The 27,007-nt window shown below is 42.5% G+C and overlaps 2 protein-coding genes and 1 pseudogene across 2 annotated transcripts in view; 2 read left to right on the top strand and 1 right to left on the bottom strand.

Annotated features, from left to right (window-relative positions):
• The window catches only part of LOC139337884 (transcription factor SOX-6-like), a 104,343-nt gene extending 89,863 nt beyond the window's left edge, over positions 1–14,480 (bottom strand). Inside the window, exon 1 of the mRNA XM_070972711.1 lies at positions 14,160–14,480. The gene's annotated coding sequence lies outside the window, so the exon portion shown is untranslated. The remainder of the gene's footprint in view (positions 1–14,159) is intronic.
• A 1,769-nt stretch (positions 14,481–16,249) lies between these two features.
• Positions 16,250–20,235, top strand: c10h11orf58 (chromosome 10 C11orf58 homolog). The gene is made up of 5 exons (XM_070972385.1): positions 16,250–16,433; positions 17,299–17,382; positions 17,547–17,607; positions 17,830–17,939; positions 18,956–20,235. Exons 1-5 carry the CDS (start codon positions 16,380–16,382, stop codon positions 19,166–19,168), a joined length of 522 nt encoding a protein of 173 aa, XP_070828486.1. The 5' UTR covers positions 16,250–16,379; the 3' UTR covers positions 19,169–20,235.
• Positions 20,236–23,329: 3,094 nt separating this feature from the next.
• Positions 23,330–26,919, top strand: LOC139337316 (NLR family CARD domain-containing protein 3-like; annotated as a pseudogene).
• The last annotated feature ends 88 nt before the right edge of the window (positions 26,920–27,007 follow it).

The raw sequence follows: 27,007 nt of genomic DNA on the forward strand, positions 1-27,007 counted from the left end.
CTTGAATTCTGCGTGCAACAGCCCATGTGTTTCTGCATGGGCTGACTTCTAAATACTTATATAAACTACTGTATTTGCACATGAACTGTAACATGTGGAATGAAGGTGTTGTGCACGGTAGATAAAACAGGATGAAACGCTGTTAAATTATAAAACTGACTGGGTGCAGGAGTGATACATGTTGCAGCCAATGAGGGTGTGGCAGAAGAGTTCATGAATATAGATTTCAGTAGCTGCCTTTGTAGATTTACAAGCTCCTACATGTGCACATTAACCCTCTGTGTGCTGCAGCATCAATACATCTGAGGATAAGACAACTTTTTTGTTTTTGTGAAATTTGCCATAAAGTGAGTAATATTGATACACAGGAACTTCACAGAGCAAAGGAGTCAAGAGTAAAGAGCAAGGTGGTCCTCTGGGAGTGGATGAGGCACATCATTGAGTTACTAGAACTAATCAGCGCTCAAGCAGACAAACCTTCGCCCTTAAAAGCACATTATGTTTATTTTTCTGTATTTTTCCATCTCACGTGCCCAGTCCCAACCATTGCTCTTCTCATCCACCTCTGAGGGGGAGCTGACATGGGAGACCCAGACTATGAAGCCATTCGAGGCTCCTCCTGACAACTGCAGGAAGTGACAGCTACCTCTTTGGCCCACTGTCCAACAGCTGTAAAATGGCACATGTTACCCTACCGTTGACCCAGCGGCGCGAAAGCACCTGTCTGGAAAAGAAACTTGGAGGAGCAAAACGAAAAGGCAGAGACTTGCTTTTGGCAAACGCAAAGTCGTGACGTCATAGCATTACAGATAGTAACAAGAGAGGTAAGAGATATGCTGCATGACAAGGAGATAGACTGTATTATATTAAGAGCGATTCCTGCACCTGCACAATGAATGCACGCATTCACGCAACAAAATATGCACAGTCCCAAATGTTGTCTTGTTGCAGCTGTCAATGCCACTTGTGCAGACGAGGACACACTGGAGTAAGAACAATGGAACTCTATGAGACAGAAGCTCTCTCAATGAGCTTAGCACCACATGAGGCTCTATGCTGCCACTTCCATGTCTGCACCATAGGAAACAGAGTATGGTTCCAACTAATCATATGGGCAATTAAACCAGAATGGGGTTCACTTGACCCATAAATGATGAGCTTATAGCGCACAGTGACTCTCAGAGGACCACTGGCCATGTTGTACAGTCCTCATAATGTTTCTGTTGTTATTTCTATGTGTTTTCTCTCGAGGGTTGCAAGCAAGCTACTAATCATCCTATTATCACTGAGCTATTATTTTACTGCATTTCACACTTTGAAAGACTGTCAGATTTCAGACTTCAAAGGTTCTTTTAGTCCCAAGCTTTGTCCAGAGTTCAGACATCAAACCTACTTCTTACATTCTTACATTTACTTGCAATGTGTTTTTCATTCTCTAATGCATGACATCTCACAGACTAGGGTATGTTTGAAATGAATTAGTTTGCACGACGTCTCCTCCGACCACATTTGAAGTGTTTATAGCTCCCCACTCAAAGGTGAAGACAGAGACAGGCCTTGTAATGCTAGAAAAGATAAATCATTCAAATGGGTATGATGGTGAAGTCTTTCTCAAGAGGATAAATGCCTGGGACTCTCCAGAAGTCACAACTGAACAAGCCTCATTAATGAGTGGTGAAACGTCTTCTAGAACGTCAAGCAAGTCCAGTTGCCTTTGTACAGCACTTAAGAACCATGGATGAATGAGAATGTTCACAGACGTCTTTCAGACAATCTTTCCCCAAAGGCATTCATGGTGTTGCATTCTTCTGTATGCATGAAAAGAGACAAAAGTTAAAACCAGCCTACCTGCTCACCTCCACACACACCTGGTCAGTCTCTGCGTGAAGCTTGTGGAATAGTCAGTTTCAGCAAGTTTAAAAAGTTTTTGGACTTGGCCCCTGAGTCTGAAAGGTGTGAGAAGTCGAAGTTTCAGACACTGTTTGACCATCCAACTTTCAGGTTGAGGCACGCTGACCCCATACTGAACAGAGGTCGAAGGGTGGTTGATTGGTTGGACGTACAAAGCGGAGGACTTTGATCCAATGTGCGGTTGGGTTCAGGCTGCTGAAACACTTGCTATAGGTGGGGGAAAGATAATGTTTCAGTACAAATGTTTTGTGGTTATGTTGATAAGAAAAGACATGGCTGCAGATATGCATGTGGGTGGGCAAACTGCACCTCAGAACACCTTAAATAAGTGGAATGAGGGAAGGGGATGTTTGCATGAGTGAAAAGCCTTTGTGTTCCCTTCACAAAAGACCTAGGTGAACATTAGAGAGGCTTAAGTGACAACATGTATTCTCTCCCAAGTTGCTGTTAACATGAAATATTGCTGGAGTAAAGGGCAGGAGGGAGGGAGAGGGTTGGAAGGGGCAAGCGCCAGCACATACATCTCAACCTCGCCCCTCTGCTTGCTACCCTTAGGAGATTACATTATGGCACTCGCCATTGTCCCGCTGCTTCAAGACAAAGCCTGTTCCACTGTGCAAACAGCGCGCCTTGGAAAGATTGTAAAAACAAGAGGTGAATGTCAAAGGCAGAATTGAATAGGATCTCTCCCTTCTTTTGTCAAGCTGGTAAGGTATGCACAAACACATCGCTGCGTGACAGAGAAGAAAGAAGGGCCTTGTGAGTGAAGGAGCCGGAAAAAGTTGAAGCGTCTTCACATGAAAAGGCCAATACCGTGAGAATTCCCCTGCCTGACTCCTGCTTCTATAGAAAAACCCCTCCACAAGTATTTGGATGAAAGACCCCCAAAACACACAGAAAACATTACGCTAAAGACAAAACACAAGGCCTAGTAAGATGACCTGTGACTGCAAAGAGAAAGGAGCTTTCTTAAATATAGAACAGTGAGGCTGCAAAACTTTTTTTTTTTATCCAATAATGAAAAAAAAAAAAAAACGATAGTATAAAATAACATATTCATCACGAAAGTAAATTTTCTTCATTTGCTGCAAAGTGATATCAGATGTATGAAGACCAGCCAACCACTGCTGAGCTTCAACTGTCCCAGCCCGAAGTCAACCTTGTCACGACCCAAACAAGGCTTTAACTGTCAGGGGCAATAATGAGGGCGACCTCGGCTCCCTCTAATTTACAAGGCCAGCGCCAGCCTGTAATTAATTGCTGCGTGCATAAATGTAAATGAGTCCACTGGGGAAGCAGAGGGAGGAAAAAAAACGGCTGTCAGGCCAATATTCCAGCAGGGAGCAATCTGCGAGAGAGGGAAATGATTTAGAGGACAGCGCACAAATCTGCTGCTCCGTAAAGCACAACAAGAAGCTGGATGTGAGGGGAGGCTTGTTGAGATGGAGGAGGTGGTCGTCAGGAACAGTTAAAAAAAAGAGGAATAGAAAAAACTGTGGTGGCAATAAATATCAACTATTTTACTTCAGTCCTCTCCTCCCCCACACGGCCACAATTTGTATTCATAAGAGAAATCAAACATACACTTTATCTCATCTGCCAGACCCGAACACCACAACACACACCACTCTCACTTGTTGCAGCGTGTTTTTCTAAAGAATTACTGAACATCTTTCACTTCAGAGAAACCTTTAGCACGATGCAAACGTTTATTAAGGATCAAGACTTCTTCCTTTGCTTACTGTTTGTTGCTGTGTCCGTGGCTGAAACCCATCTTCACTCTAAAGATCCCTGAGATGGCTATTGGTGGTTATTGATCTGATATCCACTACACTGCATTTTTCAGTCCGTGACATTTTATGATGCTCCTCACATTGTGTGCCTCATCTCAATGTCAAGAGATCACTTTTAAGCTGAAATAATTAAGCTGATAGGGTGTGTATTACATTTTAAGCAATATTTGCACACATTTGCAGCTCAAAATGAGCCGGTACAACCCTGTGGGCTAAAGAAACAACTCCACAGGTGAAAGTTGGCACTCTGTAGATTTTAATTAGCTTAATCAAGCAGTGGCAAAACGTTTATGAGTACGAAATGGGTGGGACTCCATTTGTTTAAGTCAATCAAGTATCTTGCAACATGATCCTTTTTAAATGCGTTATGTCAAATTGGTCGAATGCTTTGTTCCCCTCAGGCTAATGCACAATGTGACTCCTTCCATGATCACCGTTACTATCTTTTACCTTATCCTCCACCAGCAAACGTCACGGAGTTGCACAGTGACAAAGAGCACATAAAGTCAAAGAGAGGCAGGCAGAAGAAATATGTAATCATTTATGGGAGCTACAATAGCAGATCTCCTTCATAAATCTCCTGCACAAAAGGCCGCCGCTTAGCTCCCTTTGTGTGCACCATGAACAAACAGGCACAGAAACCATTGTTCATTGAAACCTGCATAAGTGTGAGGAAACACACGCGAAATCCACAATGTATGGGTAAAAGTAGTGACACTTAAAGACATACACACGCACACACGGTGGGCCCCGCAGCAGCCACAATAGTGTCTTTATGACATAAGCTCCTTTTCACTATAGTGCTTTACAAAGGCAAATGAGATTTTTTCCAATAGCAGGCCTCCAGCAATAACAATTGACATCACAGGCCAGCCTACGTATGTTTCCCATATTAAACAGGGAGACACAGCGTAAGCTCCTTGAGAATGAGACTAAACAGCTTGCTGAGGCAGCAATTTTCCCTCCTGCAGTGGCAGACCTTCCAACAGGGAACCATCGACATGAGGGACTGTGGCAAAGGGCCATTTTATTTGGCTAGACATCGGCTGCGAGCCAAGACAAATTAACTACCTCTAACAATACAGTAGTGCAATTGACCTTATAGGTTGTTTCCAGTGTAGTTTCAAAGGGCTCACACACATGCACAGTGCTGCTATCTTTACTGTTAAGTGTATCTTGCGTACTCTTGTGTGTCTGGCACAAATGTCAGCAGGCCACAGCGCTGCCGTCCATCCTACCATGTAAAGTGTGTTGGATTACGTGGCGGAAACCTGAGGTCTGAGCCCAGTCAGCTCGATACCCGAGCCAGCGCCACTCCTCTGCACACCCCGTCATTGGTGAACATCACACTCCACACTTCTGCTAATCCAACAGTGTGTACAGAACATACAGCATACCATATACAAATAGACATGAGCCAGGAGCGTGTCAAGAGCATGTCATTTCTGACTACGTTCCCAGGCGCTTAGCCCTGGGAACTTCATGACACAAGGCATGAACCTGATGTGTGTATCTCACTCTGAAAGCAGCCGTCAAGCGGTGCATTTCTATTCTGAGCCACACAGCAGATACACATTCTCTCTCTCTCTCTCTCTCTCTCTCTCTCTCTCTCTCTCTCTCTCTCTCTCTCTCTCTTTTTTTTCACTGTTGCCTCCATCTCTCCACTGCAAGCCCAACACACTCACCACCATCTCATGATGACAGCGGCTCGATTAAAGACTTCTTTACGGCCTGGAAACCATGGCAACGCCCTGCGTAGACAAGCTGGCTGAAGACCAATTGGATTTGGGCTTCGGTGGGTGGGACCTCGTTATCCTGGCCCTCACTACTTCACCACAGGGTCATTTCGGAGGCCTCGCACCCTGAACCCTGCTGCCACGCCCCATTACTCCAAACCACTACGAGCAGTAAAGTGAAGGTTAGCCAGCCTGCTCTTGGAGGAGCGTGACGCTTCTGCAGATGGGAGGAGCAGAATCAAATTATAAAAGCAATGCAAACATGAGCTCCGAGATCAATCACACCAGGCTTGTGCAGTTATTTTACCTATAAAATGATTATTAATCCATTTCACTGTGTTTGGGCTGGTGAGAACAATGCTATGAACTTGGTTCTGCACGAGATAATCAAAGATTCCTCAAGGTGAATCTCAGCCATCTTTTCTTAACTGACATGACAAGCACAAAAGATAGCTATGAGTACAGATTAATTGATCACAACTGGAGTCATCAGAAACATCTTCATTTGGCAGATTTAATAACTCAAGATCACGTAAAGCTGACAATAACACAGCACCTGGCAGGAACTTATCATCAAATGACTTGAACAAAGGGAAAATATAAATATTAAATATAAAAAGGGGCATTCCACCAACTTTGCACATTAAGATCATGTCAACTGGCCATGGAGTGGAGGGGCTTTGTTAAGTGTAAGAAAATAACCCTCATGGTGTCACAGTGATGTCATTGAGGTTATCCAGCTGAACAATTTCAAGTTTTTAACAAAAACCTTGTGTTACAAATTGGATGCATGAAGATGAGGGCATTTCCCAGGATCTAACAAAGAGACACTATTGAGCTGCATCATGGAAAATTTAGATTTGAGCAATTTTGGAGCTTGACCCAAAACTCAGGAACTCAAAGTCAGGATATCTATCCCTCACATGTCTACCAACCTTATGGAAATGTAACACTAAACTGTTGGAGCCCCCCTTTCGATGGTGCTTTGGCAAGTTAGTTTTTCCATTCTGTTTGCATTTCTACATTCAAACAAAACATGATACTCGTCTCCCAGACAATTGCCATTGTGACGGTTACAGACTGTCTTTTTCCAATCCAAGCCTTTATATCTTCCAAACACTTCCAATTACTATCCAACCTTGTTTACACAACGCATCAATATCAGGTTGGTTCTTAAATTAAATGAGTCATGTGTAATAGAAAGCAAAGTAAATTCACCTTTTGTAGTTTGGAGCAAAGAAAGCAAGCCACGTGTGACTGCACATTCTGCTCGGCTTTTATGTGTCATGAAATGAGCTGAATACCTTAGAATGCATGTGTGGGTTCGTGTAGAGCATGCATGTGGGTGTGTTTGTGTATAGTATGCATGTGTGTGTTTGTGTAGAGTACGCATGTGTGCACGCCCTGTCCGAGCCAAAGTATGCATGCACTGTAATGTGTGGTTCTGATTTGTCGGTCTGAGCACCGTTCGCCACTTTCAGCGGCTCCCTCTAAACGGTCTCACAGAGGCTCGCAGGAGCAGTGCAGGAGGCCTTTTCCTCGCCACAAACATTTCAGCACATTTCATTTTTCTTTTCCATCCTTGGACGGACAAACGTATGGTGGAAGTTCAAAAGGAAACCAGCAGTGTTGTATGCCAGCAGTTCCAGAAATGACTTGTATTAAAAATCTGTCAACAGTAGATAAAGAGAGAAATGATCAATTCAGAGGCACCTGAGAGAGATACACGCAACATTAAAAACAGACTTTCATCAAATGGTAGTGCAAATAATTCATTTTGTTTGTTTTAACCTGCAAGGAGTGCCAAAGGGGTGAGGTTTATGTGTCATAAACTCGTCAATTCACACAAAAGATAAGTGAATGTATCTTCAAACACTCATTTGATTGTCAAAACGTTGAGGCTCTTGTATGTCTTAATGCATCAAACCCCACCCATGTGGTTCTTAGGCAGGATAAACCTCAACCAGGAGATGTTTGCTCATGACATCCACTTTCTCATATTGACTCCTGGCATTATGTCAAGCACACTGTAGTCTGTTATTTGAGTAAGAAGTCATATCATTGCATTAACTTGGAATATTTAGATTTTGAGGAGTGAATCATTTAATGACTCAAATATTTGCAGATGAATTCTTCTGTAGAGTCAAGCTTCTCTGTGGACTTAGGATGGATATTGTAAATGCCTCACCATCTGAAGAAAGGCTGAAGGAAAAAGAAGGAAAGACAGAGGGAAATTGGATTGAGGAGCAAAGCCAGGAACTCTAAAAGCTCCTGGACATGCAGACATGCTCGCATGTGATTTCCCTTTTCTGTAAAATCATCAGGAGCAGTGTAATTGCCAAAGCATCTGCTGCTGCTGCAATCCAAGGCCATGACTACTGACTGACAGATAAAGAGCCACTTGAGCACCAGTGTCAGTCACCTGGTCACCCTATAGCCTTGTTAGAAATACCAAACGTCTGCAGTCTGATTGGCTGAAATGAAGAGACTGAACACAACTCTTTAATCTTATAATTTATGTCCATGAATTAGCAAAGAATCAACTGTGATGGACGTTTTTCCAGGACTCCTTTTTTAACATTTGCTTTTGGCCGTTGCCCCTGGCGGAACTTTGACATCCGTCAAGTGCAAAAGAGGAAAAAAACTGAATTATGTCTTTTCACAATGATTCGAGCCCCTTTAAGTGAAACAATAAAGTGCAATGATGGGATTTCCATGACCAAGCACCGATGAATAACAACATGCAAGGCTAATCGATTTTGCAAGCAACATCAGTGAATCTGAGCAGCTTTGTTCTTTGTTTTGTTTTCCAGTGCTATACGGGAAAATACTTTGACAAAGGTCAACAATCAAAATTCAGATCAAGTCAACCAAGAGTTAAATCTACTTTCTCTATCAACTTAATTTATATTCTAAACATCTTCATTTGACTGTTTCTACATCAGTTAAACTGGGCGTGATACTGTTCATGAGGTGGATGTTAACTAAAATTTCCAACTGTTTGACAAATTCGCCTCTTAAGTTATTGCACTTTCTGATCTCTGCCTTGATTGGTTTTGGTTTCACAAAGCATTTTGAGTCTTTATTCCACTGCAAGCCCACAGAAAGGGAGAATTCTGTAACAGAGTTTTGGGGAATTAATCTAAATCCATATGCTTGTCTCCAAAGGGAACAGCATGGAGCAGCTGTTTGGAATAGCTCAGTGCCGTCCTATCAGCAGAGTCAGACAGGTGTGAAAATGTTTGCAGAGTGCTTCAAATACTGGAGGACTTAAAGTTATTGTGACCACATGCAAGATAATGCACAAGTCATGCTGCTGCTTTCTACATCAGTTTCACTAATTGATTAACAATAACTGCTGCATCCTCTGTGGATTTAAGAAATAACCTTGACCCAGCCTCCCAAGAGGACTTAAAGGAAACTTCCACCCTGCAGTACCTTGTATTTACATACATCACCAGCTCCTACATTTTCTCACAGACTTTGAGCAACCCAGAAAAAGGCAGCACTCCGCGATGTGTGACTGGAGAGTGTGATGGTGAGTTTTTCCACTCGAGCAAAAGTGAGAGCGCAGCGAGAACGATGCTGCGGTTTGCCATGCCAAGCTGTTCGCAAATCACAAAATAAACAGGAAAACAGAAAGAAAAAAAAGAAAGAAAGAAAACAACGCTGCAGACGACATTCATCACTGATAATCACAAAAAAAGAAAAAAGTTTAAGTGGTTTCAGTTTAATGTGGATTTAAGCCACCCCTTGTTATTTTTCTCTCTAGGCAGGACGCCAGCTTTGTGACTGTGTTAACAGTGCAGCAGTCATTTGTCAAAGGCTCTTGTGTAAATCATACATTTATAAATCTTACTCAGTCCTTCACAGGTACATAATGGCCATTGTTCATGCTGCAGTCATCACACGCCGGTGACACACACTCTGACGCCTGAAGAAAAAAGTCGGAGAGAGAAAAGTGGCGACAAAGAAGATGAACTTCATGAGCTCTGTGCATCAGGATGCCAAAAAATATGAGCTGCTGCGAATGTGATGAGGACGCACCACCGTGCTGAACGAAGATGTTGCCTAAATGCTGCATGCAAAGATGTGAAATGAATGTTGTCATTATTAGCTGGTGTGTCAGGTAAGCTATTATTCCGAGCCTTGGAAGTGGATGGTGGGGAGCAGGTGCTGGAGAATCAGCGGCAGAAAGGAAAGGTTGCCCTGACCATTGAATGAGAGGAGAATGTACGCAGCCCCTTGTAATTCTCCGCTCTGGAAAAAAATTAGGAAGCTGTTTCCAAGGTTATGTGCTGGTGGAGTACAGAGGAGGGATCCACAGAGAAGTACACCCACCCAGCAGGGCACACACACACATTCTCAGTCAAGAACATGCATACATGCAGGCAGGAAGGCCACCCAGTATAGATACACAGGACAAGGACATGACACAAGACACAGAAACATGCTTTCATATTATCAACAGCTAACTGTGCACAAGGACTCATACATACATGTGTGTGCGCTCACGCAAACACACACACCTCAAACACACTGGAATGAAAAACATCAAACCACACATGAGCACACAGTCACATTTAAGAGATCTGATTGTGTGGACCATCACAAAAAGACAAAAAGAGACGAGAATCCATAAACACACACACATACATCGTATGTACACACACACACACACACACACACACACACACACACACACACCTGAGCTTGCAGTGTGGTTGAGAAACTTATAGGCATCTGCCAGTGTGCTTCAAGTGCTCATTCTCCAGGGCCTCAACCTTTCTTTTTCAGCAGCAACACTGCAATTTGGGTGTGCCGTTGGGCCAGAGATAAGTATAGGCTGACTAATATGCACTTAGGACCCAGGGAGAAATACTTAGGGCTAAATGTTTAATTTGTGTTTGTACAACACATGTCCAATTTAGGGGCTGGTGTCTTTTTCAAAGAGCCCGACAACAAATAATTAGGACTTTCTGAATCGGCCACAGGCTTAAAATGGTGGAGCGACGGTTTTCCGATGAAGGTGAATGACATCTTCAGAAAATAACCAACATGTGGAAACAGTTAAATCTGCAACACTGTGGTCAGATGGAAGATAGGCGTTTAGCTCAGTGTAAATAGAAAAACAGTATTGCTAAGGGGGACAAACATGATGATGCACCCAAGAACTGTAACTAGATGCAGTTTGATAAATGGCAAACTCGCAGTCACAATCTCAAAATTCAGTCCTCCGATCTCTCCTTTCATCTCACTCTCTCTTTCTCTCAGCCGTCGAATCTCTTAATCTGCAGACTTCCCAGCTGCCTGTCCGCCACTAAAAAGTCCCTCTGTGCCACACCAGAGTAACAGGCCCCTCACACTCCAAGAAATATATGTGGCATATTAGAATAACGTGTGAGCAATGGATAGATTTCTAAGCATTAGAATTAAATCCTGAGGTTGGCCTAGCATGACATAAACACCAGCATGCACATTTCCAGGACCTAACATTGGAGGCGAGGTAAAAGAAAATGAGATTGATATTTTCAGAGTGGAAATTAGTTTAAAATAAATGTTTTGAAGGGTTTTTAATAACAACTAAATGTGTGTTCATGCTGGAAAAGAGCACAGCATGTGTGTGTGTGTGTGTGTGTGTGTGTGTGTGTGTGTGTGTGTGTGTGTGTGTGTGTGTGTGAGAGAGAGAGAGAGAGAGAGAGAGAGAGAGAGAGAGAGAGAGAGAGAGAGAGAGAGATGTAAGCAGAAAATGTAATTGCCTTCATCGAATCAGAAAATTAAATAAAATCATTATCTGTGCGGCCAGGGGCCCAAAGATTAAGATGGATTTTATTTGTGGCTGCGCAAATTAATCTGTGCAAAATACTCAAAGTGAAGCCTGAGAAATGAGAAGGTTTCGTGCAGAGAAATCATTTCCATCTTGAAAATTATTTGGATTTCTTTTATAACTCAGGTGGAGCTTAATAGAAATGTGCCGCGGAGATGAGGTGAGTTTTACGCACGGCTCGCAGCAGTGATTTCAGACTCCTGACGGACCACACAGTGACCGGCCGCTGCGCTCCTGTTGTCAGCGCGGATCCACGCACAGGAAGAAAAAAGGAAGAAAGAAAAAGCTGCAGGTCTCCCTCAGACCTCAGAGAGCGCAACCATGCAGCCCGGGACAATGTGCTGAATTGGCAGCCTATATATAAGTCTGCCATTTGGACACTCTAATGCCACTTTACCTTATGAGGGAACTTCAACCCGCAGCACCTGCTCAAAACAAAATGCCATAGGAGATCAACTTCAGCGACCCCCCCTGCCCGGATTGTTTTTCAGACAGACACTCTCACTTACAAGAGAGAGGGGGGTGAGCGGCGGTCTATAAATTGTTCTGCTAGGAGTCCAAACAATTAAAACAACTTGTTGGAAATTGTGATTTAGTGCCTGGGCCGGTGTGGGCAGGTCCGAACTGGCGACTGGAGGATGTCGAGCTCTGAATGGAGGAGTGATTTGGTGTGCAAACAAAAATGTGAATGCGTAAAACAGTTAAAGCTGATGTTGGGAAACTGCCTGTGACAAATTGCAAAGATTAAGATTTAATAACTTTAAGTTGTTTAAATGGCTTCAAATATCAGATAAACAGTTGTTCGGACTTTGCGTTTTCTCTTCAGCGGTGTACAGGTTCATTTTTTGTCCAGAATGGCTGATCTCTCGCTCCCTCTCTCTGCTTCTCTAAAGGCTTCTTATCTGCAGACGAGCAGCGGCTTATCAGAGGTGTAGCGCGGCTCTAAAGATGGGGAACACCCTGCCGTGACTCTATCAGGCTTTTCCAGGCCGTTGTCGTGCGCCTTGTCCTCTTGTACCCCCTGTCTCATCCTCAGCGTGAACTCAGAGAAAACTTTCACACAGGAGACAGACTGTCCGAGCTGCAGATTCTTCGCTCCGGATAAGAAACCGTCCCTGCATGCACGGCTCAAGTTCACACACCCGCAATTAACTTCATACGTAACCGGCGGTGTCACTCAGTCAGCCTGTGCCACTAACCGGTGAAACTGACACATTTCAGCAGCCAGCATGAGAACAAACTTTTGCCTAACATGAAGAAACACAGTGCTCGCTCGTGAGGGGAAAAGGGAAACTTACAGACTAATTTCTGAACTCTCTCGCCGCGCTGAGACTCCTGATTCCCCGGTATTGTCCCCCAGTGCGTCCGTGTTAGGGCTCCGGGTCTAATTTTAATTTATGACTGACGCATTCTTCAAGGGTCACACGCCGTGACCTCTGGTGGTGGTGGTGGGGGGAGTTAACTTGGGCCCTAAAGACGCTTCTCATTTCTTCTCTCTTCTCTGCAGTCTATGTCTGTGTATTGTAGTCCTGGACGCGCGCGCGCGTGTGTGTGTTTGAGGGGGAGGGGGCGGATTCGCTGCGGCTGAAATGTGCGTCTGCGGAGCAGCAGCGGAGCCATGGACGCGCACGTGGACTGCAGCCTGTCCGGCAGAGCGCGAGGCGTTCGTGATCCCGGACAGAAGGCTACCGCTGTGTGGCCGAAGAGGAAACTACTTACAGCATCATCCCACAGACTCCAGTGGGTCTGAGTGGGATGACTTTACGAGCCCTCCGATGTCTTTAATTTGCATTTTAAAAATATGATTTAAAATTACAATTAAAATGTCTTTTTTTTAATCTGCTACCATCAACTAGACTACGATTTTATGCAAATCTTTTTTGCGCATGGTGCTCCAGAGACCGTTTCTAAATAGCCTATATCTTAATGGGCTCTGAGCCTAAAGAAGCATTTTCTGGTGCTACAGAAGCACTGAACCATTTCTATTAATAGTGCATGTCAGGGGTGCAGTGGAGGATGGACACTCTGCTGTCTTGCACAATGTAGCTGCAACTTTTATGGCTGAAATTAACCTTGAATATTTAATCCTGAGTGTCCTATCTTAAACTGGAGGAAAGGGGATGGAAATGCGTTAATTAACACGTGCTTGGAAGTCACATTTCTGTTCGTATGAATTTACGATCACAGATTTAATGTTAGAATTTTATTTTTTTAGCCCCTCCATCACCAGCTCCAAGAATCAGAATCAGAATCAGAAATACTTTATTTCCCCTCGGGGATCGATAAAGTATTTCTGATTCTGATTCTGAAGATGAGTCTGAGTGGATGAAAGTGCTGCAAAATCACAACTATTTGCAAAGTTTTTATAAACATGTCGTTCAGTTTGTGCTTTTTAGAAGATCAATATTGGTGATTATAAAGGAAAAAGCAATATGTCTAATGATTTGCATGTGTGTCAGAGACTACAGCTAACGATGTAAACTATAATTGGCAATAAACTCGTAATAACGATTCTAATAAATTCTTATTGTTCTATCATAAACGAACTTGCTTTAATTGTTTAGATTTGCTCTAATTTTAAGATCGCAACATTCACAAATTCCTCTTCAAAATATATCAGTTCGGTTTTTCTACAGCAACTTAATGCATAACTTTTTAAAAGTGTTCTATGAGTTGGTTTTTGCAGGTCACGTCGGGTCGACCGGGTCTAATCACGGTCCAACTGCAGGTTTGAAGACACTGATGCAGCTTGAATCTGTGGCTGTCATCGCTGTTTGTTGTGAAGCACAGATAAGCTGAGTGCGCACCGACTTTTCAAAACAAGCAGTCCAGACGACGCGCCGGCTCACGGTCCCGGTGCTGTCAACACTGATGCAACACGACTCCCCTTACCTGGATTCTCTTCTTCGCCCTTCGCTGCGTGTTTCTCCCAAACTTGAAGCTTGTTGCGGGCAACGGTGGAGAGTTTTCAGCGGTCGAGACCAAACAAGAGGAGTCAGTTCAAACAGCCTTCAAATCCCGTGCGTAAAGTCACCATCGCTGGAGCGTGTCGGGACTTTGGTAACTCCTCTGTTTGCGCTCCGAAAGTAAAACACAATGGCTTCGCAGGGGTGGCACCGAGCCCGGTGAGCTGTCATTCGCAAGAAAAAAAAAGAAAAAAAAAAGTTCAAGTTATTCCCCGTCCGGCACTGAGTGGAGGTTAAGTGAGAGTGCGGGACAGTGTCGGGTAAAGAGGCAGAGGCAGGATAACCCCTCCTCTCTCTCTCTCTCTCTCTCTCTCTCTCTCTCTCTCTCTCTCTCTCTCTCTCTCTCTCTCTCTCTCTCTCTCTCTCTCTGCGTGTCTCCCTGTCTTCACGTGAATCATTCATTAAAATATAAAACAGTTTGTATTTTCCTTGTCTATTTCTTATTTGAACTTTTCCTCTCATTTGTCTCATTTTCTCTGTATTCGCGTGTCCCTGTATGCGCGTGTGTGCGTGCGCGTTCTGGCCACCTGCTCCTCAATAGCATGAATTATTTCTTTATAGCTTTTATTTTACTAAGGCCACATTTGTTCTAACAATCTTTTGTGTGTCAGGATGCACACAGAGTAAAAAACACGCAAAGAAACAGCCGCGTGTTTGTTTATGTTGATAAGAAAAAACGTGTTTGTGGAAAAGCAAATAAATATAAAGTTTTCTCTATGTTATTATTTTTCATGCGTAATTAGCGGATGTCTCAGTGGTCGTTTACCATTTAAAAAACAGATTTTAACAGTCTAATTGGGATTAAAATGAGATTCAGTCTGTGATTAAAAGCAAATCTCTTTTCGAAAATGTCCTCTTGCTTCCTCTCTCAGGTAGAACCAATATTTTAAAGTCTTGAAACTTTGATTGTTTTTCATTTTGCGCAAGAAAAAAATGCAGTTTTATTGATGTTATCTAACAGGAAAGTGTCTGAGCTCAGCATAATTAATGAGACAAAAAGGTGCAGGCCTATTAAAAGGGACAACAAGCCGAAGCCCAAACTTTTAGTGAAATATCTTGACGACTGTGTGTTGCAGAAAGACTTTTAGCGTCCCGTCGGAGGTGTGAGCGCCTCTGGCCTCTTTCTTTATTAAGATTACTCTTACGCCACCTTTTGGCGGTATTAATGCATGTCAGCCAATAGAGGGTTCATTTTATAGCATACAGCAGGAATGCCCATGACCCCACACAAAAAGAGCTGAATGAAATGTAAAGAGAATATGTTACAGAAAAGTAAAATGTAATATTATAATAATAATAATCTAATTTCATTATGCTCCAAATTTAAATTATACTTACAGGCTAAATTCCAGATTTAGAAGGCTATTGATTACTATCAATTACATTTTTTAACACCCTGATCCCCAGTTGATGAATCAAAGCTATTTTGTTGCAAGAATTTACATTACAAGACCAGGGTAAACAGTCTATACCATGGTAAAACACATTTTACTTCCACCAAAACTAAAGAAATAAAATGAAACAAAAGATTTTATATTGTTTCACAAATGTCATTGTATTTTAATGGCTATTCCCTCCAGCCTCTCTTTTAATTGTTTCCTGACACTGACGACATTCAATAAATAAAAGTCAATAAAGCATTTCATTAAGCACATTGGCCATTCATTAAATTCTTGCCTACTGGCTGCATGATACAAAGATGTTTATTTGTAATTGAACATGATGTGGGCCTAAATAAATAAATAAAATCCTCTAGTTTGTAGTTGGTGAAGTAGCTTATCTGTTGCTCGCTCGACACTTCTGATGACTTCTCGACCATTTGACAACGTAATGTGTCCATGTTGTTGTATCTGTCGGTTCAGTATACATCTCATCTCGTTCAGTATGCTAAATATGTCGTATTGAAGGCGGTGCAAATAAATAGTTTTCAAATAATTGACTCTCGATGGATTTGATGTAGTTCTGCAGTTTAACGGTGCTGTATTACAATCCACCGATGGGTGGCAGCAGAGAGTTGACAAAACTGACAAACGAAGAAGAAAACGGAACAGGAAGTGGCGACACAGAGGGTTGTTGTCAATAACCAGCTAGCTTGTGCTAGGTAGCATGATATTTCACTGACGTTTTACTGAAGTTTTCGTTCATAATGAGTTCTCCAGAGGACAGACATGGAACCAAACGACCAGCGTCTCCAAGTGACGTGAGTAAGACAATGAATTCCGGCCGTAATCTGTAGATGAACGCTTTACATGACTTGGGTAACGTTAGCGTTGTGTTAGCGCTTTTGCTAACGTACAGAGCGTGAAATCTGACCACGTTTTTGATTGTGTTTGCAGTTTTTGTCTGCAGAAAAGTTTACTCGCCGTTTTAGACAGATTTAAAACTTAATTGCACAACATATGCCACGCATTGTCCTGTGTTCATTAAATGTGATTAAGATAAACGGGCTTGTAATAAACCTACAGTACGTTTGACAATGTGTGAAGTGTTTATGCAGAAAGGATCACTGACAGGTCACACATTGTCTTCCATCTAATTTACTACTAACGTTGTGTTCTCTAAATAATACTAAAACAAACAAGATAAATAACTACTGATGTGCAGAAAAAAAGTGTCAGATCTGAATTGTGTTCGTTTCTAAAATATTTTTTCACACATTAGATGTAAGACACTTTCTGCTAAGTCAGGAAATTTATCTATTTTCAGGTTAAACAGAAGTGCAGATTTTGTGCTCAGCCAATGAATGGATTGAGGATAAGTAGAGCTTATGTTGTAAAGATCAAATCATCCTTAATGTTTGTTTAATGGGTCCGTTGATCTTTCCAGCAAAAGTGTTTGAATTGTCTCAGTATAAATTTGCATTTCGCAATTTCGCTTTCACCCCACCAGGGTGTGAGCGTCATCAGCGGGTTAAGGGATGGCCGGCCATGATGGTCAGAAACCGTCTCTGCTGCTGTGGAAAAACAAACAGTCTTTGTGTCAATAATTTGATTACATGTTTTTGACAGAATTGTGCTCTTATTTAGCGCATGAGTCTGCATGATAACAGTGTTTTGCCTCGACAGGATGGGTCTACCCAGTGGGCTTCAGCTGATCTCGGAAGCAACGAAAGGAAACAGAAGTTTTTACGTTTGATGGGCGCTGGCAAGGTTAGTTTTGTGTGTTGTAGATTGTTACGCTCTCCGTTCACTTTGCGGTGGGCCTGTAGTCCATAGCCTAAAGCATAAAATCTTTGTTTTACTTGTCAGTCACTCTGCAAACTTAAGAGAGGTTGTGAAAATTGATATAAAATTGGATTGTTTCTGTTCTCCAGAAAGAACACACAGGGCGACTTGTCATTGGTGACCACAAGTCAACATCCCACTTCCGCAGTGGTGAGTGTCTTCCTTAACTCTTGTAAAATGTTGTGTTTGTTCTACCATTGTGAGACATGTCCAAACTACTGTCCCTTTGCCACTTACCCATGCTGCCTCATCCTTACACCCAATGCAATTAACCCGGCTTCCCCACTATACATCTGCCGCACAGATCTATCCATGCATGGATAGGCCTGTGCTGGCTGGGTGTGCCTGCTGTGACTGGTGTCTCCTCTGCAGGGCAGGAGGATAAAAAGATCAACGAGCAGCTAGAGATGCAGTACCAGCAGGGCATGGACGGGAAGCTATCGGGCCGCAACCGCAGACACTGTGGGCTGGGTTTCAGCGAGGTGAGGTACCATCCAGGGCCAGAGGAGGGGGCAGAGATTCATGAAATACTTTTAAAATCAGACATTTAATTAAATGATTGATTAGAGAAATTGATGAATTACTGTGGTCAGAAGACACTGAGAGGTGCTGGCTGTGGACTGCTTAACTGACTTGCCTTTTGCTCCAGCAAAACAGAGTCTGTGTCCTTCAGATCTTCTTTTTATCATAATCCATCAAAACCTGATGGCCTGTGAGTATGTTTTGAAGCTGCAGGATTGAACACACTATTAGAGCTCAGAAAGAAATAAGCCACAAGTGTTTGACAGTAGTGACTCTGCTGTGCAGTACAGATAGCACACAATGTCTCCCTCTCTTTTACATCATCAGAGATGACACTACAAGGAAAAGACAAAGACAGTGAAATACCAAAGGCAAAAAACCAATAAAAAATCTCAAGATAAAAATGGGAAGTAGTTTAGGACGTAACTACAGGGCGGATAATGATGAAGTGGAAAACACAGGGGAGTCAAAGTTAGCATATGTCTTAAATTCATATGCTGCTTCTCCATATGAAGACACTTCCAGATGACCCAGAGTGTCCGTCTGGTAAAGACAGTTAAGTAGTAAAGACATTTCTTCTGTGTCTCATGTCTAAAGTTTCAGCTGAACACTCTCTTTGTGTCTTTCGTGTTGTCTTTAATGTGTCAGGCGGTGTGTGTAGAGCAGGGTGCGGCTGGCAAGAAGTAAACATACACACGCATCCTTGTGTCTTATACAAGTTATACTCAAACGAAAAGAGAAACCTCTGCCAACTGTTTCCAAGGTGTCACCACGTCACGCTCTTTTCATATCATAGTCAGTCCTTAAGGAAACTACAATGGTCAATTCCATCAGGACTGCCACCAACATGTAACTCCTGAAATATTCATCAAAATCCAGGCACACGTGTTGACACTCTGGGGTTTTAAGATTTTAGAGGTAGAGGAAAAAATAATTTTCATCTTCAAACATCATCTCTTTGCTGTCTTGCTCACAGCCAGTTGAGTCCCCCCCACCACCAGGCGACAGTCACACAGAAGTAACTGAGCCACAGAAGTCCACCAGTGAAGAAGAACCCACAGACACCAAGGACAAAGGCTGCGATCCTAACCCTCAGGAACAGACCTCAGACCAGGCCAAGCCCAGCTCAGACAGTGGGAGTGACGAACGGAAACCCAGCTACAAAATGGCCTTTGTGAAGTCAACGTAGGTGTGCAGGGTGGGATTTGTTTTTGTAGTCTCAAATTTGTACATTTTGACGGTATTTGTTTAACTGTTGGCAATCGGCCATTATTTTATTTCTTTTTACAGTGTAGAAATGGCGTCTCTGCACAGCAGTCATCATTGGGTGACTCCCTGGTGTGCATGTTAAATACATCAGTCTGCAGGCTTAAAGGTCGGCTTTTGGCTGAGTGGTCTTCTGTCGTGTTAAGATGGCAAATGGTCCGATTTCTGTTTTGTTCCAACATTTTAACAGTCACTGCATTTGCAACCAGTTGTGTTGGATGAACTAGGATTGCTTGTAATTTAGCATGATTGGTATACAAATTGTACATTTTGTGATTTTTTTTTTCCTTTGAAAACAAATAAAAATAAGTGTTGGTTGTAACATTTGTAAGTAAATGTAGATTTATTGAAACTTTTACAGTGGGTGAAGACAGCATGACACTTGTAATACGTGCAAGGCAATGAATCTGATGTTGGATTTTCAGCTGATGAACTGGTCCATCAGGGGGAATGTAAACTGGCCAGAAGATCCTCAGGACTGAAACGGGCTGAATTAAAAGTCTTCCATCTCCACAGATGAAGTTGTATTTTGCACATTCAACAGGAGACTTCACTCAGCAAGATAGTGGGATGTGTCACTGGCAGGTTGTGGTGATGAATTGTACATTAATGGAACACCAGTGCGTCTGAACAATGACTGCCACGAAGGACAGAGAAGATCACAGAGGAGCTGAATCCAATTAGTCCATAATGAAAAAGTATTGGTGGAGGGTTTGGCTACAAATCAGAATCAGAAATTAAGATATGTTTCTTCAAAACAAACCCTTCAAAACGTTATCCATAAATTTCTCAGAAAAAAGGGTTTTTCCCAAAGTTTCCCATCAAGAAGACATCCTCATTTTACCATAATCGTAATAATTATTAGAACTACTTGAAGATTGCATTTACAGAAAACATCTTGAAACTGAAACAAGTGAATTGTGCAGTGCAGTGAACAGTAAGAGAAGTGTATTTGAGTAAGCTGTTTGAAAAATAAAAACAGTTTGAGGGAATCCAATGGACTTTTTCTGGGAGGGTTGCAAACCAGTTTGCGGGTAATGAAGTCAGCTGGTTGAGTCCTGCGGTTCCCAGTGTGTGTGCCATTGCCCTCCAAAGGGTCACAAGGTAAACCTGAGGGGTCCTGAGATGATTAATGAGAGAGGAAAGAAAGATGTTTTCACGTTTTATACTTTTCTCTAATTGTTACTTTAGTTGCGTAATAATGAAAAAAGCTGGAAAACAGGTTTAATCTTTAACTATTAACTTTATTTATAACCGCTGATCAAAGGCTACGTGTTGTTTTATATTAAATCTATTCAGAAAAGTAACCGTCAGATAAATGAAGTAAAACGTAGCATAAAATGGAAACACTCATATACAGTACAAGTACCTCAAAACTGAACTTAATTGCAGTACTTGGCTAAATACACTTGCTTTACGAGCAGTGGCGACTTCACTGACGCCTCTGAGCTTTCCTGTGCGTCAGATCAGCTGACAAACTGCTGCAGCTTCCCTGAGCATGATAACAGAAGAAAGCAGGAGAGCATTTCATGGTTTTTTACATTCAGAAATAAATGAACTGGACGAATTCATGCTGGTTGATTTAAGTTTGAGTTACTCAGCTGAGCGGATCAGCTGCGGGTCGAACAGGATCAATAACTCCCGCGCGAAAATTTGTTAGACAGCAAACGATACCTCTTCCCAACCGTGGAAACACAGATAACGAGCTACAACCTACATTTATTTTTTATTCTTTTAATCAAAATGAGCCGTCCTCCGTGCAGTATGAATTACATTGGCCTCTACGAGCAGCCGGCAGCGAGACCAGAGCGCAGGGACCGTCTACAAATGTCTATACCGATGAGAAACAATAAAAGATTATTCAATAACTTCACTTCTGTGAAGTGTAGTGCCACCAAACTCACCTCACACATTAATTGCATCCTGCTGGTTATACTACACCATTTGCTTTGGAGAAATATGCTTTTACATAATTTGGGGGGAATTTTTAAAGGGAATAATATTTAATAACTTCACATTAATACTGTGTTGTGCCACCAAAATCCCCTCACACATCAGTGGCCTCCTGCTGATTAAACTACAGTAATTAGTTTGGGAAAAAGGTGTTCTTACATATTTTTGGGGGAATTTTTAATGGGAATAACATTCAATAATTTCACTTCTGTGAAGTGTAGTGCCCCCAAAAATAATATTCAGTGTTTACAGTGTTACAGTGGAAGGTAGGCAGTAAGCTCCACCCCTTCAATGATGTGCACCTATTGATGGCACCTGCACTCATTAGCGCAGCTGGAACTAATCGGCCAGGCTGCTCTATAAAAGGAGGCCTGTGGCTCTGCTTTAGTTGTGTGTGATACTGGAGAGTTAACACCTTCAGTTGGCTCTCATGGGTTTGTGTGTGGCATTGTGAATGAGTGTGTGATTCTTAAACTGTACTGATTCTTTCTTTTCCAGAACTTCACTCCCTCCTTTTTAGTGACTCTAAATTTTTTTGTTTTGGGGCTCATTTCTTCTGTTCTTCTATCATATTGATAGAATTAGTGGGTGTTTGTGGATAAGTTATTCCCCATCACCTTCTATTCCCCAAGAGACCCCTTTTTTGTGTTGAGTGCAGTTGAGTGTTGTTTTTTTGTTAGTTTTTCCCCTACCAACGACTGCCATTAAGTTTGTTTTGAGGGGAAACGTAACAACATGTATTCTGATCTAAAAAGGTTAAAATGATGATTGATGCTGAAGGTGCTTTTGCATAATTTTGGGGAATTTTTGTTGGGAATAACATTCAATAATTTTGCTTCGGTGAAGTGTAGTGCCTCAAAAATACCCTCACATATCAGTGGCCTCCTCTTGGTTATACAACATCACTTAGTTTGGGAAAATGTGCTTTTACATAATTTTGGGGAATTTTTCAAGGGAATAATATTCAATAATTCCACTTCTTTGAAGTGTAGTAAAAAAAAAATAGACAAAAAAAATTACACAAAAATTAAAAAATTCTACTGTGTTCAAGATGAATTTACTCTGACACAGTAACACATATCTTGATTCTAGTAATCTCACAGGTCTTACTATTCCTTTGAGACCAAGATTATTCATACAGCCATTGCGGTTGTGAAGATATACTCTATTTATTTTGAGTAGCTCATTTCAGATAGGAGGCAGACAACATACGCCTCCAATTGAAGAGGTTAATTGAAAGTTGCTCCAGATTGCCTACTGAGTAGTCACCCTATTAAGGGCCTTCATCTGATTGGGTTCTTCATTTGTTTGATGTGTGAGGTGATTTTGGTGGGACTACACAACAGAAGTAGTGTTATTGAAAGTTATTCCTTATAAAAGTTCCCCAAAAATATGTAAAAGTACCGTTTCCCAAACCAAGTGTTGTAGTATAAACAGGAGGAGGCCATTGATGTATGAGGGGATCTTGGTGGCACTACACACTATTAACATGAAGTTTTTGGGGGTTGGCCTCACTCAGAGGATAAATACTTGAACCTAATACCATTTCATTAGACTAGAGCTGTCCTATTGATGCAGATATTTATTGTCTAATGTGAATAAAAAGAATAAACTTCACTTGTTTCACACCTTTCTTGAAGAAACGTGGCTCAAAGTGTTTATTATAACACCTACGGACTCTGACTTATTCTTTCTGTCTCATCCTGTTTGTCCATGGAAAGTGTCACCTCCGTGAAGGTTTGTAATGACTTCACCAAGGGAGATGCAGAGAGGTACAAAGTCAGATACTTTTTAATTATTTTAAATTTCACTGTCTGCACTTTGTTCTTCATTTGATGGTTTTAAGTACTCTCTATAAGTTGACTCAGTGGAAGCAATGTGGCTCTATAGGCTGAAATGTTGCTCAGTCTGTCACTTTGGTCCAGAGTAAAACATCAGTATCAACATTATTCTTCATGTTTGTCTCAAGAGACCAGCGTGACTTTTCGGAATCGATGGGGATGGATGGAATTGACTTATTTAAGGTCGGTTATGATGCCTCTGTTGCCTGCACAGAAACCATTTTTGCTGAAATGCAGTACATACATGGCATCTTCACCTGTATTTTCCTCTTTCTACTTTGTCCATTGCAGCGGGTGGAAGTACACGCCAAGAACATTTTACTGACTGAGCTGAAAAGGTATGAAAGGATGCTCTTTCCACACCTGTCACAATCGCCTGAGACTGCTGAGCAGGATGAAGACAGTTTGACTGCTGAAGATAAAAAGCAAGACGACAGTGCCAGTGACGGCGCCCTGAAGATTACTCTGCATGTCTAAAAGGAGATGGGCCAAAGAAAGCTTGCTAGCAAACTGGAGAAACGTAAGTACCAAGAGGAGGAACATGTACTGTGTAATATATGAGTATTTAACACCAAATTAATGATATCCTTGTTTTTCTTTGTCCAACTAGACATTTATGGTGAGCTTGACGTCTGCCAGCGCAAACTCAGACAGAAATTAAAAAAGTTTGAATACATTTATGAGGGAGTTGCACAGCATGGGAACCAGACGCTTCTCAACAAGGTGTACACTGAGCTCTACATCACGGAGGGAGGGAGCAGAGCTGTTAACATGAGGTCCGGCAGGTCCAGGCTGCAACCAGGAGACGAGCAGCAGAAGACAAGCCGATCAAATGCAAAGACATCTTTATACCCCTGCTTGGACAGGACAGATTCATCAGAACCGTGCTGACTACAGGGATTTCTGGCATCGGAAAAACTATCTCTGTGCATAAGTTTAATGTGGAATGGGCAGAGGGAAGGGTGAACCAGGATATCCAACTCCTCATTAATCTTCCATTTCGGGAGCTGAATCTGATGAAGGAGAAATGCTGCACACTGACACAGCTTCTTCATCATTTTCTCGCAGAGGCAGAAGAATCAGGCATTTCAAATTTCGGCAAATACAAGCTTGTGCTGATATTTGATGGGTTGGATGAGTGCCGGCTTCCTCTGGACTTTGACCACAACGAGCCCTGCCGCAGCGTCTCAGAGCCAACTTCAGTGGATGTGCTACTGACCAATCTCATCAAGGGGAACCTGCTGCACTCTGCACACATCTGGGTAACCTCCAGGCCTGCAGCTGCAAACCGCATTCCAGCTGATCTTGTTGACCGTGTGACAGAGATATGCGGGTTCAACAACCCCCAGAAGGAGGAGTACTTCATGAAAAAGATCTCTGATCCAAACATGGCCAGTAAAGTCATCTCACACATTAAGTCATCCAGGAGCCTCCATATCATGTGTCACATACCAGTCTTCAGCTGGATATCTGCCACTGTCCTGCAGAGGATTTTAGAAGAAACAGAGAGGAAGAGGATGGAGGAGGACGAGAGAAGAGAAATGCCGAAGACTCTGACACAAATGTACACACACTTCCTGGTTTGCAACTCCATGATCAAAACTCGGAAGTATTCAGCAGGACGGGAGGCTGAAACACAGTCCCAGGTCAGGATGGATGAAGAGACGATCTTAAAGCTTGGGAAACTGGCCTTTGAGGGCCTGCAGAAAGGAAACATGGTCTTCTATGAGTGTGAGCTGAATGGGTACAGCATCAACATCAATGATGCTGCAGTGTGTTCGGGAATGTTCACACAGGTTTCGGAGACTGATTTCGGATGGGAGAGGGTCTACAGCTTTGTGCATCTCAGTGTGCAAGAGTTTTTTGCTGCGATGTACATTTTCCACACATTCACCTGCTTCAGTCAGAACTTGCTGGAGCCACAAGAAACCACCACAGTCCAGGAGGCTCGCGGTGAAGTAACCAGCCTTCTCAAGAGTGCAGTGGACAAAGCTTTGCAGAGTGAGAATGGAGAACTTGATCTCTTTCTCCGTTTCCTTCTTGGCCTCTCACAGACAACCAATCTGGCTTTGCTGAGGAGCGTTCTGACCACAGTGGGAAGCAGCTCAACAGAAAGTGAGGAAATTATTGACTACATCAAGGAGAAGATCAGAGAAGAGCTGAATGAGTTCGACCTGAGGAAGGTCTTCTGAGGCTGCTGCCAGTGGTCAGAGAATCCAGAGTAGCCTTGTGAGTAAAGAAAAACATCCTCTGTAATTCACAGTTAACAAAATGTAATTTGATAGTTGATCCAGATCTGAGATCATGCTCAGTGATTATCGTGCTATGTTTAGCATCTCAAAATATCAATACATTTTTGCCACTTGTGCTGTAAAACTGGTGAACATAATGGGATCATGGTTGATTGGTTTTTATTTTCAGAGCTAGTTTTGTTTTTTCTTTTTTGAATGGAAGACCACAAGATTTCCTGGTTCAGCTTGGTCTCGTTATGAACTTCCTGTAGAACACAAGTATAATGTGCCTTTGTTACATAACTTCTAGGCGACTGTCTCGTTCCTTTGCAGTCTGAAAATGAAACCTTCAACAATTTATGCAAACATAACATGGTTTTTCATTTTGAAGGCTCAAAGAATGCAACCTCACAGCGGCGTGCTGTGAAACACTTGGAGCAGTTCTAAGCAATTCTCATCTGAAAGAACTGGACCTGAGTGACAATGACCTGCACAACTCAGGAGTAGAACTGCTGACTGCTGGACTGGCAAGTCCACAGTGTCAGCTGGAAAAACTGAGGTTTGTGCTGGTGCAGGACATGAGATACATCAAACTGAACAAAGGGCCAGTCCTCATCTATTTCTGCTGAGTAAATTTCTGTGATTTAAATTTGTTGTACTCTTTCAGGCTGTCCTTTTGTGGAATCACAGAGATAGGCTGTGGCTTTTTGGCTAAAGCTCTGAGGTCCAATCCCGCTCACCTGAAGGAGCTGGATCTGAGTTACAATCATCCAGGACAAGTGGGGATGGAGCTGCTGACCTGTCTGCAGGAGGACATTTCACAGCTCACTGTCAGGTAGAACTTTGAGTTAAATGTTGTTTAATTTTTGCTTTTCAGTACTTTTTACATTTCAAATGTCAACTCTTTGATTTTTTCCAGCTTGGAGGGCAATGCAGAGTGCTACTTAAAATCCGCTCTGAAGAAATGTAAGTTTTTTTTACAAATCAAACAAATCAATGTCTGTTTTACTCCATCAAACTGTTCATCCTTGAATATTTCAGCTGCTCGAGTATCGTATAAAACTGAATTCTTTCTATTTAATGCTGTTTCCTGTCTGTGCTTCTTCAGATGCACGTGAGCTCACCATGGACCTGAATACAGCCCATTCACAGCTGATTTTGTCTGACAACAAAAAGATGATGCGAATGGAAACAGCTCAGCCATATCCTGACACCCCCGAGAGGTTTACAGACTGGGGACAAGTGCTTTGTAAAGAAGGTCTGTCTGATCGCTCTTACTGGGAGGCAGAGTGGACTGAGGAATGGACAGGTATAGGAGTGGCTTATAAAGTAATCAGCAGGAAAGCAAAAGGCAACGCTTCTGTCCTCGGCTACAACGATCAGTCCTGGACTCTCCGCTACTGTAAAGGCAAATACACCGCCTGGTACAACAAGAACGGTGAAACCATATCTGCCCCCTACTTCGACTGCAAAGGGTTGGAGTGTTCTTAGACTGGTCGGCTGGCGTTCTGTCCTTCTACGCCGTATCATCAAACACCATGACCCACCTGCATACGTTCCACACTGACTTCTCTGAGCCGCTGTATCCAGGCTTCAGGCTGGGGTTCACAAATTCCTCACTGATTCTGCGTCAGCCGGAAGAGCCTTAAACATCCTTAAATACTGCTGTACTGCTGTGACAGGCACTAGAGTGAATGAATTTGTGAATTTCCCTTGAGGAGGAATAAGTATCTATCT

This window comes from Chaetodon trifascialis, chromosome 10, assembly GCF_039877785.1.
Source record: "Chaetodon trifascialis isolate fChaTrf1 chromosome 10, fChaTrf1.hap1, whole genome shotgun sequence".
Classification (NCBI taxonomy): Eukaryota; Metazoa; Chordata; class Actinopteri; order Chaetodontiformes; family Chaetodontidae; genus Chaetodon; species Chaetodon trifascialis.